The sequence below is a fragment of the Penaeus vannamei genome, chromosome 9 (genome assembly GCF_042767895.1).
Source record: "Penaeus vannamei isolate JL-2024 chromosome 9, ASM4276789v1, whole genome shotgun sequence".
In the NCBI taxonomy this organism is placed as follows: domain Eukaryota; kingdom Metazoa; phylum Arthropoda; class Malacostraca; order Decapoda; family Penaeidae; genus Penaeus; species Penaeus vannamei.
In genome coordinates, this window is record NC_091557.1 from 28,371,483 (window position 1) to 28,389,989 (window position 18,507).

The following is an 18,507-nucleotide window of genomic DNA, read 5'->3' on the forward strand; positions in this document are numbered from 1 at the left end:
AACACCTAATGCTTTTAGCTAGCCATGATGTCAAACAAATGAAAGATAAGAAATTTGTTACTAATAAAGCTACAACACAACCTTTCAGCTGGAACCACATATAGGAAATTCAAAGAATTTTACAGTCAATAGCTGGTTTCTTCATGCAGATTTTCTTTATACATAAAATATGGTATTTGCAAGAATGTACAAGTAAACATCTTTAAGCATACTATTTACAAATGATGTAGAAACTACATGCATTTTAAAACAATCTAGTGATTAGAATACCTGCTGAACCTGGAAAAAATGTAAATGCGTCATGACACATAGGTCCATGCAATCAGATAGTCCCATGTTGCTTGTGCAAAAACAGTCCTATGCTGTGTTTTCTTGGAAGAACTTAGGTGTAAAAGACTGACCAGTTCTCTAAAGTATGATTACTTTATATTCTTAGTTTATAATTCTAATAAAGTGTTGCAAGTGCATTTTTTGGATTTTTTTTTTAAGCGTGTGTTATAAAGACAAGCAAGATTTATATAAATTACAAAACAATTCACACACTTTTTAAAGCATTACAAAGCCCACATTTTCATAGTTATATGTTTTATGAAAGATGGAACAAGGGAGAATTTATTAAAACCTTTGCAAATGCTCTCTAAATTACTAGCACAGAAAGCTCAGAAAATGTCATTGCTCCAACATTTTTGATTTTGTCAATTTTATCCTGTCTGTGTATACAATGGATGGCATCCCATGCACTTTAGTACAGCAGTATTGCTGTTCCTAAATAACTTGTACTAATTACTTGTATCAGTTGGATAGTGATTACTACAAATACAGACATGTTATCATATACATGTAAGTTTACAGTTGTCTCAGACAACTAAACTCTGAAGTACAAACATCATATATATCATTGTCTAAATATGGATCATAGCTTGCATGAATTCTGTTAGTCTAGTCACATAAAATACAATACAATCTCCAGGAACTCAGCTATCTATTAACTCAAGACATTAATATATATATTCAACTGAAAAAATATCTACTCATATTTTTCTGTTATATGCATCTAATGTCAACACATCATACTACTCAAAATAAAACCAGTTACCTAATTATCATCCAATATACGGCAGCTGTACATATCACAAAATACAAAGTCAATCATCCATCCCTTTCAAAATTGACTAGTTGAAAAATCTCATGAATACACTCTTTGGAACCTTTCCTAATTATCACAAAAAAGGTCATGTTTTTTTAGCAGCTGACATTACTATACACTGTCAGCCATGGAAAATCTTACAAAACTTCCCTGTTAAGTCTTATCCTATCTAAGCAGTTTCTCTGAAAGGTAACAGGGAATGTGATCCAACTCTACAAACTTAGTTAATATACCTCTTGTTGCTTTATGTGGAATAAAGTGAGACACAATCTGCCATGGGCTCATCACTGCCAATGGAATCCCAGTCATCTGTGTCTGACTCAGAAGCTCCATTCTCTTCCACACCAGCGCCTGTCATTGCCACTCTAGCATAGTCATCTGTATCAATACTCTTGCAGAAATGAATAGCATATTTCAATTTCTCACGAAGAACAGCCTGAAAGGAAATCATTGGAACATTAAAGACTATGTTGTAAGACATACATGGTTGATACATCATATAGCCATAAGGTTTTGAAAACAGAACTTTTACATTTAGAGAGAAAATGTTCTTTAGAAAAGCACCTTGCAAGAATATCGTGGCATTTTCAGGAGGAAAAAGCATGTATATGACTCTGGCAGGAAATGGTCAGGTGGAGTATACTTATCCAACACCTGAAAAAGACAAAAAATAAACAATTAAAATCAACTGTTTACAGTCAGCAGAATATACATTTATATGCTGAACCTCAATTCAAGCATTCACTGGTCTGACAGTTTAGGGACAATGACTTTATTTTTTGCTTTATCCATTATTTTCTTTTCAATTGTAATACAGTGAATTTTTACCACTGGAACAATATCTGAATATCTGGAATTGTGTAAATCCTTGGGTGTAAGACAAACATTGGTAAGAAGGGACAATCAACAGTATATCAAGAAGTTTACCGAGATGGTTATATGCAAATTCCTAGCAAATGACCCTCACCTAGTTCAACCATGTGCTAAGAAAATTCAATGCATATTCTCCCCACAAGTGACTGCAGTTCACTAAGCATCTATTTTTAGCATATATTTTGAACAGTTGTATCAGGGTGAAGCATCAACACTTTGCTTGGAGAAAGGTGCTTTCATGTCCCAGTGCCTGATCAACTCCCATTACTGAGAAAATGTCTTACCATTTGACATGGAAATTACATGCCATCTTAACTACCATCTGTCAGTCTGAAACTGATAACATTCCCTTAATTTGTGAGGAGTGTGGGTCATTCACTTATAGAAGAGAAAGGGAACTGCTGGGATTGTAGCAACCATGAAGGAATTACAGTATTATGGCAAGGTTCTCGTCCTCTTAAGACATATCAGAAACCACCTGCTGAGACACAAAAGACCAGAGCTATTCAGTTTTCTCCTGGCAAATCCACAGCAGGCTGTGTCATCTGAAAATGCTCCTGTGACTTCAGGAAAGAGGCAAGAATGTGTCCCTGCACTAACACTCTTAAATACTTGCAAGGTCTGATTACTAAACAAAATCATCATGCCAAGCCAATGTAGGATAATGGTTAAAGGCCATGACTTTTCTGTTTAAGCTATTATCCTGTCTGTGTATCTAGAGACCCTTGTGGCAGCCCTAAATGTATTTTAGCAGTGAAGTGAAGCTCTTTGGCTTAGAGATTTCCTGGACCAAGAGCAAGATCCTAGAGTTTTAGGGTCTATGGTTGTAGTTAAGTCATTGAAGTCACCCAGTGCTTTACATAGTCTGGCAGTGCAACAATATGCCTTCCTTGGCTTTAGCCCCTATTGACTGACTGAATGAATGACAGAGAAGTCTGGTAAACCTGAGCTAGGTTTGTGCTCTGTAAGTTGTATCAGCATCAGTATTATATATCCTAAAATTCTTTGGTTTTTAAAACCTGCAACTCTAGCACCTGTCTGGTTGCAATCCCACTACACTAGTGAGGTTAATGAAATGAAATGAAGTAGATAAAAGAACTACCATATCTTTCAAATCTTTACCTGGAACACAAAGTCTCGTCCTCGGAAGTCAGCAATGGTACGAGGAAGACGTGTCCTGCCCCACACAAAACGAAGGAAAAGAGATCGTTCAGCTGTGCTGAATTCTTCCATTACCTCCCAAAACCATTGGACTAGAGGTGCTGTTGCTTCCACACCTTTAATGGATAAAAAAAGGAAAATGATAAGACTAACTATGTATTTTTTTAATTCACTTATGTCTATGTTTGTTTATCATCATTATATAAGATTGTGATCATTATGATTAACATGATATGATAATTAACATATAATTCAACCTTTCAATTCAAACCCATTTTTCTGGTCTATATAGTTTGGTACTATACTGATGGCTCAAAAGAAAAGAAAAAATTACCAATTCAGATTATCCACATTACCCACCTTTATATGTTGCGACACTCTTTAGAAGATTTAGGGGAATATCTGGAGAGCCACACACCATTGTTTCAAGTTCATAGGGTGTAAATAGAGACAGAAGGGGTACAGGTACCACTCTGGCTATGCCTGCACGAACTGCTGCTATTTGTGCATCAAATTCATGAAGTCTGTTCATGGTAGACAAGAGAAGGGTAGAGAAATGGTTAAGACTATTTTTTTCATAACACTTAATGAATCACAAAAATGTTTCATACAAATATATTCTAGTACCAGACATGATAAGAAATTTTTACCATAAAGCATAAGCTATCATCTTAATTGTCGAAACAAGCAAAAGCAAAAAAAGGAAAAAGAGAAGATATAAACTCACCTGTAATTGAGTGCAAGACGAACATACTCATGTCTGTTAGACATTGTGATCCGTAAGTGTCGACTGGATAATGGCACTTCATTACCAGCAGCTGAGGTGGTGGTGAAAGGTAGATCAAGACTGGTAAAAGTTTTCTCGTCACCTTCCATTTGTTGGACGCACATCAACCCAGGTACGTAATGGCGATCAACCTGGAAGTTGTTTTGTTGGATGTTATTGTGAGAAGGTAAAACTTTGGCAGCAGAACATATTTGACTGATACAGTACAAACACTTGATATTCATTAACCACAATTACAAGAAGTACCTGTATCACCTGTTTACCCTTTTCCTTGACTTTCCATATTTTCTAGTATTTAATACTGCGGTTAGTAATGTCAATAACACTATAGTAATTAGAATGTTTGTAATAAAAGTAACCGTATCATATTTATAGCAATAGTAAGAGAAGCGTTTTACCTGCTAAATACAAGAAAGGTGAGGTAACAAGATCTACTAATTGACACCTTTGTGGCTAAGCACTGACAGAGCCATCTATGTGCAGAGGCAATTAACAAAACAATACTAAATGGAACACAACATTTTCCCATGGGCATTGTGTTCAAATAAATTATTATAAACTCAAGTACAATAATGCTGCTGCTGCCATATTAAAGCTAAACATTTCTAGATCATTTCTATATTTCATATCAACGTTTCGCAAGGACCCATTGTTATGAATATAAAGCAGCTATTTACACAACCTAAACACATCACATTTAACTAGATCATGTCAAATGTGCAACAACCACAGACCTCAGTGATGTCAGCTGGGGTCAATGCCATCCCAGCCAGTTGTTTCCAAACAGGTTCTGCTAAGTTGAGGCTGAGTGGGCTTCCTGTTCTGATGGCAATGCCCATCAATACTCCTATGAGGAACAAATTTTATAGCATTAGGAAACAAAATATACTTGCAATTCAAAGAGCATCAAATTCCACATTGAATCTTTTTTTTTTTATTACCTACTGAATATCTCAATCTCATTATATATGGTATATTGCTGATAAAGAAAGTCAGAACTCCTCTCTTTGCTTTTATACATTGAAAACGAAAATGGAGATAAAATCACTAGGCAATGATACCTACCCAAGAAAGTAAACATGTTCATATGATGTTGAGAATTAGCCTGGGGATTCATAAGGAAACAATCGCGTGAGGTTCCGGCTTCATCTCGTCCGTTAGGCGTGGGGATAAGAAGTGGCAATGACCCATTCATCAACTCGTCACACATCTCAGCTACACTTTCACTGTATCCACCACCACAGTCATCCACACTCTCACCTGGAAAGATGAATCTTTTAGTAGCACAAGCAAACAAGGGCAAGTACATCCCAAATCCTATAATACACTTAAATGGGTTTGTGTATGATAAAAATATTACATAAATAAATTAATAATATACATAACAATAATAACATTAAATTTTGTAAGAATGTCACAGCTTTTACTCACCAACAAATTTAACCTTCCAGACACGATGTGGCAAGAACAAGGCGTCTGGTGACATGAGAGACATTTTGGCCACCATTTGCCCAAACACAGACTTCATGCCATCTGGGCCAGCCAGACCACCCCTAGAGCGCGACCTCTTGACACTAATGCGGTTCAGCTCAACAATGGGTCCATGCTGACGATCCCTTACCATTGTGGCTTGCACAACCTGGAATGCATTTTTGTCATATAATGGTGAACTTCAGAAAATACAAATATGTGTATAGTTTATCATTCTCTTCTAGGTACTACTCAGGAAAGTAAATATGGGTATTCACAACTGTAAATGGACTGTACATCTAAATAAAACCTGCCTTCTTGAAAGCCGTTTCCTTTGCACTGGATACAATTATGGCTCTTAACCTGTCAACTTTTGGCCCTTCTTCCTCTTCTGAAGTTTCACAAAGGTCAAACATTGAAATGCTCTGACACACCAAGTCAGAGAAATGGTGCAGCAGGACCTGTGAGAAGAAAGCTTGATCTAACATCTTCAGAGCCAAAGTATATATGTGCAATACTGTTCTTTCTTTTCTGATAATCTTAGTAACAGCAAAATTCTAGCTATTTACAATATACTATTAGAGAAATACAAAAACATATAACTAGTAAAAACAATTAGCTCTTTCACCTTTTAATATTGTAAAGAAACTTGATATTTTTGGCATGGAATAAAATCTTGGAAATCTTATATTTCATCACTTCACTTTATTATGATATAAAAACTTACCAATCTGTTCCTCAGGGAATGGAGAGGAATTTCCTTGAGAAGGTCATACTCCAGAGGGACTTGCGAAGGCAAACGTCCTGTACTAACTGCCCTACTGGTGCTCCAAGCTAAAGTGTGTGCTGATCCACAAGCAACACGGTTGATCTTCTTACCCTGCAGATTGAAAGAACATTGAAATAATGATCCTATCTCAGGTTTGTGTACACTAAGTTAAGTAAATTCATGAGTTTCAGATTTCCAAACGTCATCTTCATATACAGTCCCTAAATGTATGATCTGACTTCTCTTATACCTGTAGAGCCATGACAAGTCGAGGTCTCTGTATAGCATTAGTTGTACTGTCACCAAGCTGGCCCTCATCATTATCTCCCCATGTGTAGACCTCACCTTCACTAGTGCAGCATACACAATGAAGTGATCCTGTAGAGTAATTCACAATTTAAGAGCTTGCATAAACACAGAGTAACTTCTTGTCTTCAATATCTAGAACTGTATTTATCATATCTTCATACATCACTAAAAAATTCATTTTGTACACATATATTTGTGAAATTGTCCACTGCCCTTGCAAACATCTTGTAGTGTGTGGGAAACTACCACTTCCTGGCATATTAATTTAAGATTGAAAGAGTCACAAATAAATCACAAAGAAGAGAGATCTTACCTGTAGCAATGCTGATAACCTTCTTCCCCTGCAAAGCTGTAACCTTACGAGGCCTTCTCACATGATCATCAGTGCCATGACCTAATCTATGATAGTCCCCTTTGCCCCAAGTGTATACAGAACCAGACATGGATAAGGCCACTGAAAACTGGGAACCGCATTCAACCTGTTTTTTTTTGTTTTTTTTTAAGAAAAAATAAATGTTATTAGACTCTTTGAGCAATATCAATAACCAAATTATCATCTCCTTTACACTTACAAGTAATATAAAAATGAGCTTCAAAATGAACCCTACACTGCAAGTCACAAATAATCAAAGCTAGGTCAACTCACCTTAATAATCCCTTGATTGGCTAATCCATCTATCCTCATGGGAACTTTACAACCATCCGAACCACCACGTCCCAGCTTCCCATAATCCCCATCGCCCCAGGACCACACGTTATCATCATCGGTGATGCACAAGGTCTGAGCATCTCCAGAACCACAAGCAACATCAATAACCCTATACCTTACTAGCTCTTCGACTAATTTTGGTCGGAATTGGTCCTGAAATAAATCAGTATTAAAAAAACAATAAGAATAATGTACAATCTAATGCAGAAAAAAGTGAGCATGAGATTATTATCTTACACAGGCGTTATCGCTTCATATGACATTTACATTTTCTTTTATAGCTTACCTCTGAGTCACCATGGCCAAGCCTACCATATCTTCCTTTGCCCCAGGTATATAGTTCTCCTAAAGCTGTGATGGCTGCAGAATGAGCTCCTCCACAAGCAATTTCCACCACACCTTTCCCTTGCATTGTTTCAATAAGCCTTGGCCGATCATATGGGCTGCAAATTATGAAATAAAATATATTCAACGGGATATTGTCCACATTATAACTACTACTACCACCTTTTACCATTATTGTCTATCTATTCCTTTTTTTCTTTTTCTTTTTTTATACTGTTTATGGTACATTAAAAGAACAAAGTTAACCCACTCACAATGAAGACACACACAAACACACACACACACACACACACACACACACACACACACACACACACACACACACACACACACACACACACACACACACACACACACACACACACACACACACACACGCACACATATGTGCACACACGCTCGTGCGCACACACACACACACACACACGCGCACACACACACACACGCACACACACACGCGCACACACACACGCGCACACACACACATACGCACACACACGCACACACACACACACACACATATATATACAAAGAAAGAATTTCTCACACAATGAGCTGAGTTTAGTGTGGGCAGATCCTGCAATGTCCAAAGAAAATAGCATGATGCTGGACTCTGAATTCATATGAACCGCATTCTCTACTCACTGGCAATGTTTTTACACACGCACACACACACACGCACACATACAAGCACGCACACCCACTCACACACACACGCACACACACACACACACGCGCACGCACACCCACACGCACACACACCCACACGCACACATACACACACCCACACGCACACACCCACTAACACACACACACGCACGCACCCACCCACCCACCCACACGCAAACACCCACCCACCCACACGCACCCACCCACCCACCCACACGCACCCACCCACCCACCCACACGCATCCACCCACCCACCCACACGCATCCACCCACCCACCCACACGCACACACACACCCACCCACACACACACCCACCCACCCACACGCACACACCCACCCACCCACCCACATGCACACATGCACACACATACGTACACACGCAAGCACACACATACATACACACGCATGCACACTCACACACGCACGCACACACACGCACGCACACGTACACGCGCACACACACACACACACACACACACACACACACACACACACACACACACACACACACACACACACACACACACACACACACACACACACACACACACACACAGAAAAAAAAAGAAAAAAATAATAAATAAAAAATAAAAAAACGGGTATGCACATGGACTGACAAAATATATATGTAAATTAAACTAACAAGGCATGAAACTGACCTCTTATTCCCATGGCCTAATTTGCCATCATCTCCTTCACCCCATGAATACACATCTCCATCAGCTGTGAGAGCAAGACAGTGCTTTCCCCCAGAGTTGACAGCTACTTTACGGATCACAATGTGCTGAATTGACTCGAGAAGGGTTGGAGTTGATACGGATTCCACTCCACCAATGCCTAATCTTCCTCCAGCACCATAGCCAGTAGCATACACCTAAAGTGACAGAACAAATATTTATATAGAAATATGAATAGGATTATATCACATTTTAGTTACACCTAAATAGTGATGACACAAAATAAATGACAAATACATAATTTGTATGAACATAAACATCAATAAAAACAAAGCCATTACCTTTCCATCCCCTGTAACAGCAAAGAGTGTCTGTTCTCCACCAATGAGCTGCACAGGTCTCAGTGCTGTCAAGGTGTCACATGGCGTAGGCAATTTGACTTTGGCACCTTCTACACCTCCAAGCTGGCCACGGTGATTATGTCCCCAGCCAAAAATGCTACCACTTCCACCCCAAGACAAAGTCCAGTCTTCTGGCCGTCTGTGAAGTACAGTAATGACATGGTATATAGTAAAATGGGCAACAATAATAACATATGTCTAATAATTTTCTACTTTAATATAATATTGGAATATTGACTATTGCAATATTATGATAGATGAATACCTGTTGAACCAAAGCAATAGCTGTTCATCATGCTGATGCTGAAATAGAGTATGATCCTCATGCTCTAATGTAAGGACCTCACCCTCACCAAGCATTTCTGACAGTTTTTTACGGACCTGAAAAGGGGAGAAGATCAATTAAGCTTTCTAAAAAGTATATTATGGTTCCTAAATAACTACAATCTTTTAAAATCATCAACAGTACACATCATACATACAATGCTTTTAAAACAAAACTTACATCAGCACAAAAGCCATTGGGCAGAGATATCCTGTCAATAAGGGACTTGACAACCCTTGATGCTACGCAATACCTTCGGAACCATGCCCACTTATGAGCCTCTCCAGAACCAACACCACTATCCAGTTCCAGGTCACAAGCTAAGCCAACCAATACCTTTGTGGGAGAATTAACAAAAATATAAAATATGGAAAATACAGTAGATAATAATATGCTAAAACAAAATCATATAAAATCAACCTGAAAAACAACAGCATAAGTGATACCTTGAAGAATTGAGAATGCATAAGGTGTTTTCCTCCCCTCACTAAAGGATCTTCATACTCTGCCTGACGTAGCAAAGCCTCTGGTAAGCCTTTCAGGAGGCTTACAAGTGGCATTTCAGGAGCTTGTTTTACTTCAATTTGAGGCTTGACAAGACTGCTGGAGGATTCAAGGCTTTCTGTGCTACCACGCAATGATTGTGGGGCAGGTGGAGCAAGTGACTGTGGGGTGGGTGGCACAAGTGATTGAGGTGCAGGCAAGCTCTGGGATATTGCTGCTTGTGGCACTGGAGAAATGGGTCGAGATGGGGCAGGTGTAGAGCTGGATGAATATGATGCAGATAACAGGGCTTTGATATTGAGCCCTGATCCAATATCCGTTGTTACAATTTTACGGAGCGTTTTGAGAGCCCACATCCGTTGGCTGGGAGCTATGAACCAGAAAGGACAATTAGTGATGATGATTAATAAAAAAATAAATCTGAGAGAAAACAGCATATCACCTTTCTCATTTGTATACTAAAGAACAGCACTGGTTCAAAAATCACCAGTTATAACTTACCTAGAGATGACAACTGAGCACACATAGCAAGGGAAGCAGCCAATCTTGACAAGATAACACTCTGGGTACACAGTGGGAGCAGAGAGTCCAACAAGCACATCGGCAAATCCACTAAAGGTCGTGAAAGGAGACGCCGGTCACTATGCAGGTCTCGTGGTGCAGCGCAAGGCATGAGAGGGAACACTGTGAACCTCCATCCCCATCCATTCACAGAGCCATCACTGGTGAACTTCCATCTCAACTCATCCCCTAGTTAAAGGTAGGATTTGAATAACATCAGCTCGAGTAGTAAAGAAACAAGGGGATAATATAATTCCAAGTATAAAAGGGACCAATACTAGCAGTAAGAGTATATATCTGGATATCTTAAAGTCTATTGCAGTTAGATCTTTTCAAATTGGGTACAAATAAGTTTTGCCTTTTCTAGGACAAGTTAGCCTGAATACTTCAGAACCAAATAACAGTTACTGAAGGTTGATTTGATGACAAATTATCTTTTTTTCCCATTCAATGTTTCTCTATTTCCATAAAGTTTTGAAATCTCATATGGATACTATACCTGCAATTCTCACTTCTGTAGACCAGTCAGACCACTCTCTTCCTGAGCGTGTACAGATGACTTTCCCTGAGCCATCCATTATGGTCAAGGGATCGTGCTTCCTCTCAGTAGAACACTGTCGATCAAATTCTACTCTAAGGGCTTCAGCACCTGGAATTATATATAAACTTTGTAAAAATTGCTTTAAATCATCTAAGCTTAAACCAACAAACACATACAAAACATACAAATGCAAAAATGTACACCACAAAAAACAAGTATTCCAACACTTAATTTCATTCTTTCATTAACAAAGGGAAAAACCCACCAGGTATTTTGACAACACCAGTGAGGGTAACATCATCTGTGTAAGGATGAGAGCTCTCCTGCACCACTGGCTGTGGCACAGATCGCATGGCCTCAGTGTCTGTAGCTGCATCTTCTAGCTCTGTCACACAAAGCTCTGTCAGCATACCAGCAACTGTGGGATTCTCCTTAGCCAGTCCTATAAAGGAATTATAAAAAGGTGTTACAATTACCAGAGATCAAAATGAGTACTAGAATTTATCATTTGCAAAATGGATCTTCACCCCAAATCAATATAAAAACATTCTAGTTATTTTCCCCTAACTCACATATGCATATCCTTCTTGTTCCATAGAAATCTGGATCTATAATACAATCAATCCATTAGCTTTTATCTTAACATCCTCCACTACTCACCCATCTTTCAATAACAGACATAAAAAATGTCCATCAATAAAGGAATGCACACATTAATCTATTTACCTGTAAGAACTCTAGTGATAGCAGGGGAGGCCTGTGGTCCAGCTCGACCTGCCACAGCTAGTTTCAGGAGGTCAACAAGAACTCGTGCGTCATCCTCAGTTAACTTTCTTGTGAACTCATCTAATCCATTACATATCACATCATCTTCAGGAAGTTCAGCCTCCTCAGAAACCTGAAGCATTGGTAAAAACATTTCCTAATTATCAAATATAAATGACACAATTTTGGTACCACACTGTTAAATGTTGATGAGAAATAATGACAGCCTGAAAGCTACTTAAAATCCAGAAAAAAGGGTATAAATGTGAATAAATTTTCCAACTGTGGTAATATCTCCATAAGTGCCTGCAGTTCATATTGTTTACATAATACTTCATCAAGCAGTTCCATATTTGTAATCATTCATCAGAATATAAACTTACTACATCAGCCTTTGTTGTCAGAGTAGCTGCAAGAATACTCATAGCCGAGTGAGAAAGTCTTGAGGCTCTTGAGGATAAGGACCCAGTAGAGGGTACAGAGGCCAGCTGCAGTAGGACACTCTCCTCACTGTCAGGACTGGTTCCACAACTCTGATCAAATAAAAGTAAACTCAGTGGCCAGTTCTCAAACCTATTCTTATAATAAATGTAAGAGCTGTCATACAGTCATCCATGACATTTATTTATACTACTAGTATCACCCATCACCACAAATAAAAGTGTATGTACATTTTTCCTCTTAAGTAACCTTAAAATGCATTAACTCCACACAAAACATATTACACATCTTAAGAATTTTGCATATTCCACACATAATCCATATATCTTACCAGAGCTGCAGGCACAGCAGCAGCATCCAGGGCAGAAGCAGGTGCCTCACCACCACCTTCGGCTATTTCACCTCCATTGGGACTGGAGAGTGATGATGAGGTCTCTGCAATGGCATCTGTCATTGACTCTGGAGTCTGTAGTCCACTGATTTTTGTAACCACTTCACAAGCTGGTGGACCATAATAAAGGTGTTATTCATTTTTCATGTTTGTATGAAATCTATAAACTTATGAAGATAATCAGTAAAGAAATATCAATAACTGTAACTATCAAGTTAACTGTTTTAGAATAAATAATCTACAATCTCAAAAAACTATCAATGCAATATAACATCAAATAAATCTATCCATCACAACAATCCCAGTCAAACTAAATCATTCAAGACTTCTGCAACATTTTTTTTTCTTTACTTTTGATACATATTCATCCACTTATAATCTTTATATGATTAAGCAATCATATTTCCTATGATGAATTACCAAGCTGATGCAATCTTCTACAAGTCATATTAAGAATTAATCATGTTCAACTTTAATCTATTTCCTAATTATGAAGGCCTGGCTTACCATGTAATTCCTCCTTTGTTTGAGACAAGGCTGCTGCTGTGGAATCCAGGGCTGCAATAACACAGTCACGTGCAAACATAACCTGCAGTGCATTTAGTATGTGCTGTAGAGCTGCTTGCCTGGCTGCAGATGACTCAAGGGTTAACACCACCCGTGACAATGATGGATTGATTGGTGAACCTCCACTACTGCCAGGAGAATTGCTATTTGTGACCGTATCTCCTCCTAGAGGTTCTACCACTCCTATTGTGAAGTTGAGGGGGAAAAATTGGAGTTAATTATGATTCACTGAAGAAAGAAAGAAAGAAAGAAAGAAAGAAAGAAAGAAAGAAAAACAAAACACTAATACAGTAAGCCTAATGATGTATCAATGTTCAGTCAAAATAACATAAGGAGCCGTATTCAGGAAATATTCATACCCAGTGCATGGGCTCCCAAGGGGTCCTTTGTAGTTGTGAACATGACTGGCTCTGTTGCAGCTGGCAGAGGAGGGTCAGGGGCAGTCCAAGCAACACTGTGAGAAGATCCACAGGCTACACGAGCAACCCTTACACCTTCTAGACCACAGACAAGGGCTGGTCGTCGATTCACTATAGTTGTTCCATTACCTTGCTGGCCATGATCATTGTCACCCCATGCATACACCTGGAATAAAATTTCAGATTCACTCTTTGTATGAATCCTGTTATCAAATTGTTCCTTTTTATGATCTTTGAAGAAAAAAGATTATTTAATAAATTAAAATATATATATACATGCTGTTCCTACTATACACAAGAGCAAACCAAAAAGAGTCAAGCACTTTATATGACATAGTAATTAAAACAGGAAATTTTCCTATTCCTTTCAAGTATCTTAATCAAGTTTACACAATATGATCCTTTAACTAACCTGTCCTGCTTCTGTCACAGCTAGGCAATGCAAAGCTCCAACAGCAACATGTACCACTTTCTTGCCCCGCAAACCTTCCACCATGGTTGGTCTACGTACATGCTGGTCTGTGCCATGACCCAGCCTAAAGTAGTCTCCTTTGCCCCAAGTCCAAACCTAGAAAGAAACAATTCTCAAGATACTACTTGTAAAAGAATATAGATTAAAGTTCTATAAAAATGAACACAGACAATAATGCCAAAAGAACAATAAATGTACAAAGATAATATGGGGAGATAAAACACAAAAATTTATCTCAATAAAAGATTACCATCATAGAACAAAATGCCAGCTATGAGTGCATACCTGTCCAGCTTTAGTGAGAACCAGTGAAAACTGAGCTCCACATTCTATCTGACAGACTCCAAGACCATTAAGACGCTCAATGTTTTGTGGCAAGGAACAGCCTTCTGATCCTCCACGCCCCAACTTCCCAAAATCACCATCACCCCATGAGTAGACCATTCCTTCTGATGTTAGGGCAAGTGTCTGAGCATCACGACTTCCACATGCCACCTGGAAAAATGCAGGAAAAAGTCTTTCTATGTCCTATGGTCTGTACACATTACTGAAAATAACTACTTAAAGTATGTAAATCTTTATCATAATGAAATATTAATATACATCATACATCATGGCATGTCCTTTATTTACCATGTTCTCATTCATAAATACATTACTGACAACCCACTCACACAGCTTCTGAACAAGCAAGCAAGAAAAAAAAAAAAAAAAAAAAAAAAAAAACATGATAATAAAAATTATCTCAAGTATTGAGAAAAAAATAAATAAATAAAACATAATAAAAGTAATAATTATAATAATTTACCTGCACAACTCTTTGTCCATGGAGGGCCTTCACCAGTTTGGGTTTCAACTGAGTGGTTGTGTCACCAAGCCCAAGTCTACCATATTCTCCAAGGCCCCAACAATAGAGCTCTCCACTTGATGTAATCGCTGCTGAGTGGGAGCTTCCACAGGCAATGTCTCTTATACGCTTTGACTTCAGAGATTCAATAAGTTTTGGCTTGTCATAACTAGTGCGATTTCCATGGCCTAGTTTTCCATCTTCACCTTCTCCCCAAGAAAATATCTGCCATATAAATTAAATTTTTAGTATTGGAAATACAATCTTAACTCAGCCAACTTTTAATTTATGATGTACCTGCCAACTTCCTGTCAACATGAAAATATGGAAAATCTACAAGATAAATATATTCATATGTATAAGATCAATTACTTGTTTAAAAACTCAGGATGAAATCAATAACAACTACACTTAGGTAGCATTCCTACTAACCTTCCCATCCACAGTGAGAGCCATAGCATGGCGACCACCTGAATGAACAGCTACTTTCTTCACAACATACTGACTCAGTGCTGTTATCTGGCGAGGAACTGTGATGTTGTTACAGTGACCAAGGCCAAGCCTTCCGCCTGTTCCTTCTCCACATGCATATACCTATTTAAAAGCAAGAGAACCATATCATAAACTTTTAAATTGCCAGTTTTAAAGAAGAGCAATCTAATAATTTTTTTTTATCATATATAAAAGGAAAAAGAAAAAGAAAAACATGCTTGTGAAATACTACACAAAAATCAACTTACTCAATGGCAGAAAAAAACAATATCCCATATCAAAGAATGTCTTATTCACTCCCCTAACCAAAAATTCTCCTTTAAGTCTTACCTTCCCTTCCTGTGACACCACAAAGAGGGACTTTGATCCTCCAGCAACGTGGACTGGGTGGAGGCTACTAAGTGTCTCCGAGAGGACTGGCATCTTGACTTTTGAGCCCTTGAGCCCACCCAGCTGGTCCTTGTCATTGAGGCCCCAAACTAAGACTTTTGGTTCACCATCGAAGCATATGGTTGAAGTTAGGCTCTTCCTTGTCATCTCAGTGATCTCATCCTAAATTGGAAAATTTTGATTATAGAAATAAGTTTTATTATGGGGGGGGGGGGAACAGACTAAAAATCTTTTAAACAAAAAGTATGACTTTACAAAAACATGTACAACACACAAAACTTTATATGTTCACCTCTACGTCTTCATTGTCAGAAGCAAGGAAAGACACTGTTGAGGCAGGGTCACCAAATTCATCAACTAATTTTCCCATAATTGCCAGACCATGTACACGACAATCAATGCCTCCACTCTTGCACTGCTTGATGCCAATTTCAATATATTTCATGTACTGGAATAAAGAAAGATTGGAACATTAACTGTCACCATTAAAAATACTAGTCACATGATTGCTGTCAGAGAGAAGGAAGGTGCACCAGTTGTTTTCAGTGTTAATGCAGAATTAGTGTATATACATATTAGCCTACTTACTTCTTTCACATTCCGTAGGAGGGTGACCCAAGTGTCTGACGGGGTTATTCTGATAGTCGCTAACTCTCGCATCTTGGCAAGGGAATCCCCACCACTAATCACAACTAATGTAGGCATGTACGAGCTATCTGCTGGGTCCACTAACATACGCAACCACTCTATACCAATGTTGGGCTGCATCTCCAGGTGAATCCAATGCTTTAAGAAAAAAGATAATATATAAAACTAAAATGGATATTCTCCATAACTGCTGGAATCAGAAAAAAACATAAATGATTATCGTGACAATTACAAATGACAACAGGTAGTTTCTAAGCTGTTAACAGCCTTTTGTCCTTCCATTTTTAATTTGCATAAAATCAAAACACTGCCTTCAATTCACCTTGCCTTCCTGTCCACAGCTCTGCCAGTAGCTCCCTGTCCCATCAATCAGTCGATGAGCCCAATTTTCTCTGGATGACACACTAAGGTTCCTAACACAACGGTACCAGTCCTCAATTGTACCGTCGGCACCTCCCAGGATTCCTTCCTTTTTGCGGAAACGTCCTCTGCCTGGGGGCCCTGCATACACAGCTGGACTCCCTGGGTAAAGAAATTTAATCAGTTTCCCTGTACCTTTATGACAGATCTCCTTTCATGACCAAATAATGCTGGAAATTATCATTCTAGGCTATATAGGAAGTATCAAATGTGAAAAAGTTAGATTCAATTTTTAATAATTCAACAGGGTCCAAATTACCTGGTTCAGCAATACGGTTAAACAAATGTCGATGACTTCTCTTTGTCTGATAACATTCTTCACAATAGTCAAAATTGTCACAAACTTTGCATTTCAGTCGGGCACCTGCAATTGATAGAAATTAAGAAAAAACTACCTTTTAAACATAGCTTTTAGAAAATGATATCTACATTATCAATCCCAGAAAACCAATACTTCAGAAAACCATACTGAAAATATAACTCACCAACCATAAAGTAAAGATTCACGAGAATAAATATCCTCACCTGTTATGGGTGAAACACCACAGCCATCACAGGTGACATTCATATGACATGATGGTACCACCTCCATCTCACTAACTAAACCTTGCCAATTAGGTTGTTGTGGGAAGTCAACGATCAGATCTTGGCCATTTGTACTCACACCTTGGAGAAAAATTGAAGATAACAACATATAGAATTGTATTTTTGAGCACTGATGTATACATATTTGTTACAAAAAGAAACTACAAACTATTCACAAAAAGAATCAGTCCAATAAATACTTTGAACATCAACTGTGATGCCACTAATATTCCATCTAAAATTTGCATTCTACTAATACCTACTTGGCTATTAGAGTATTTATTCATACAACTAATTACAAAAGCTAAATGAACACATGTAGTATTCCTTATGCTGATCAAAGCTTGTAAAATGTATGGAAAGACTTACTTGTTACCACACCAATGCTACGGTGATTGACAGATCCCCATTTGTACTTTGGCGTGTTGACAGAGCTCTTGACTCTCACTCTGTCACCCACTCTTATGGGTCCACTTGCTGCTAATGGAGGAGGAGGTTGGTCCAGGAGCTCACTATGGATGTAGCGCACCCAGTAAGTTCCACCCTTCCGTTGCCAGTCCACCTGCATATCAGATATAAAAATAATTATTGGATTAATTAGCAATAAATTCTAAAGAGCACAATTCAGATAACAATCTATAGTTTGAGGGTTTATACAAACAAATTTTCTAGGTTCCAATTAAAACACCAGTCATTTGAGAACAAACCTGAACATTAAGGTTGTGGAGAGATCCTCGATCCACACGCACAACACGCCCAATATCACCTTCATGAACCTCTTCATAAGTTCTGCAGCACCGCACAGTCATCCCAGGGCAGATA

The 18,507-nt window shown here is 38.4% G+C and overlaps 1 protein-coding gene across 2 annotated transcripts in view; it reads right to left on the minus strand.

Annotated features, from left to right (window-relative positions):
* Positions 1-18,507, minus strand: part of HERC2 (E3 ubiquitin-protein ligase HERC2) — a gene marked incomplete in the record, with an annotated part of 41,716 nt that overhangs the window by 347 nt on the left and 22,862 nt on the right. For both annotated transcript variants that reach the window (XM_070125503.1, XM_070125502.1), the window contains 39 exon segments: positions 1-1,583; positions 1,712-1,801; positions 3,143-3,297; positions 3,542-3,705; positions 3,909-4,099; positions 4,703-4,815; positions 5,034-5,228; positions 5,400-5,607; positions 5,753-5,899; positions 6,166-6,318; positions 6,458-6,585; positions 6,830-6,995; positions 7,163-7,378; positions 7,512-7,668; positions 8,899-9,113; positions 9,258-9,456; positions 9,583-9,698; positions 9,823-9,978; positions 10,089-10,516; positions 10,648-10,896; positions 11,207-11,356; positions 11,514-11,690; positions 11,975-12,146; positions 12,397-12,546; positions 12,786-12,955; positions 13,353-13,595; positions 13,772-13,997; positions 14,244-14,399; positions 14,589-14,798; positions 15,112-15,375; positions 15,583-15,744; positions 15,973-16,194; positions 16,325-16,480; positions 16,621-16,818; positions 17,003-17,202; positions 17,360-17,464; positions 17,626-17,766; positions 18,055-18,247; positions 18,393-18,507. The exon segment at positions 1-1,583 is cut by the window's left edge and continues 347 nt beyond it. In XM_070125503.1, the coding sequence (XP_069981604.1) occupies positions 1,392-1,583; positions 1,712-1,801; positions 3,143-3,297; positions 3,542-3,705; positions 3,909-4,099; positions 4,703-4,815; positions 5,034-5,228; positions 5,400-5,607; positions 5,753-5,899; positions 6,166-6,318; positions 6,458-6,585; positions 6,830-6,995; positions 7,163-7,378; positions 7,512-7,668; positions 8,899-9,113; positions 9,258-9,456; positions 9,583-9,698; positions 9,823-9,978; positions 10,089-10,516; positions 10,648-10,896; positions 11,207-11,356; positions 11,514-11,690; positions 11,975-12,146; positions 12,397-12,546; positions 12,786-12,955; positions 13,353-13,595; positions 13,772-13,997; positions 14,244-14,399; positions 14,589-14,798; positions 15,112-15,375; positions 15,583-15,744; positions 15,973-16,194; positions 16,325-16,480; positions 16,621-16,818; positions 17,003-17,202; positions 17,360-17,464; positions 17,626-17,766; positions 18,055-18,247; positions 18,393-18,507 (7,048 nt within the window).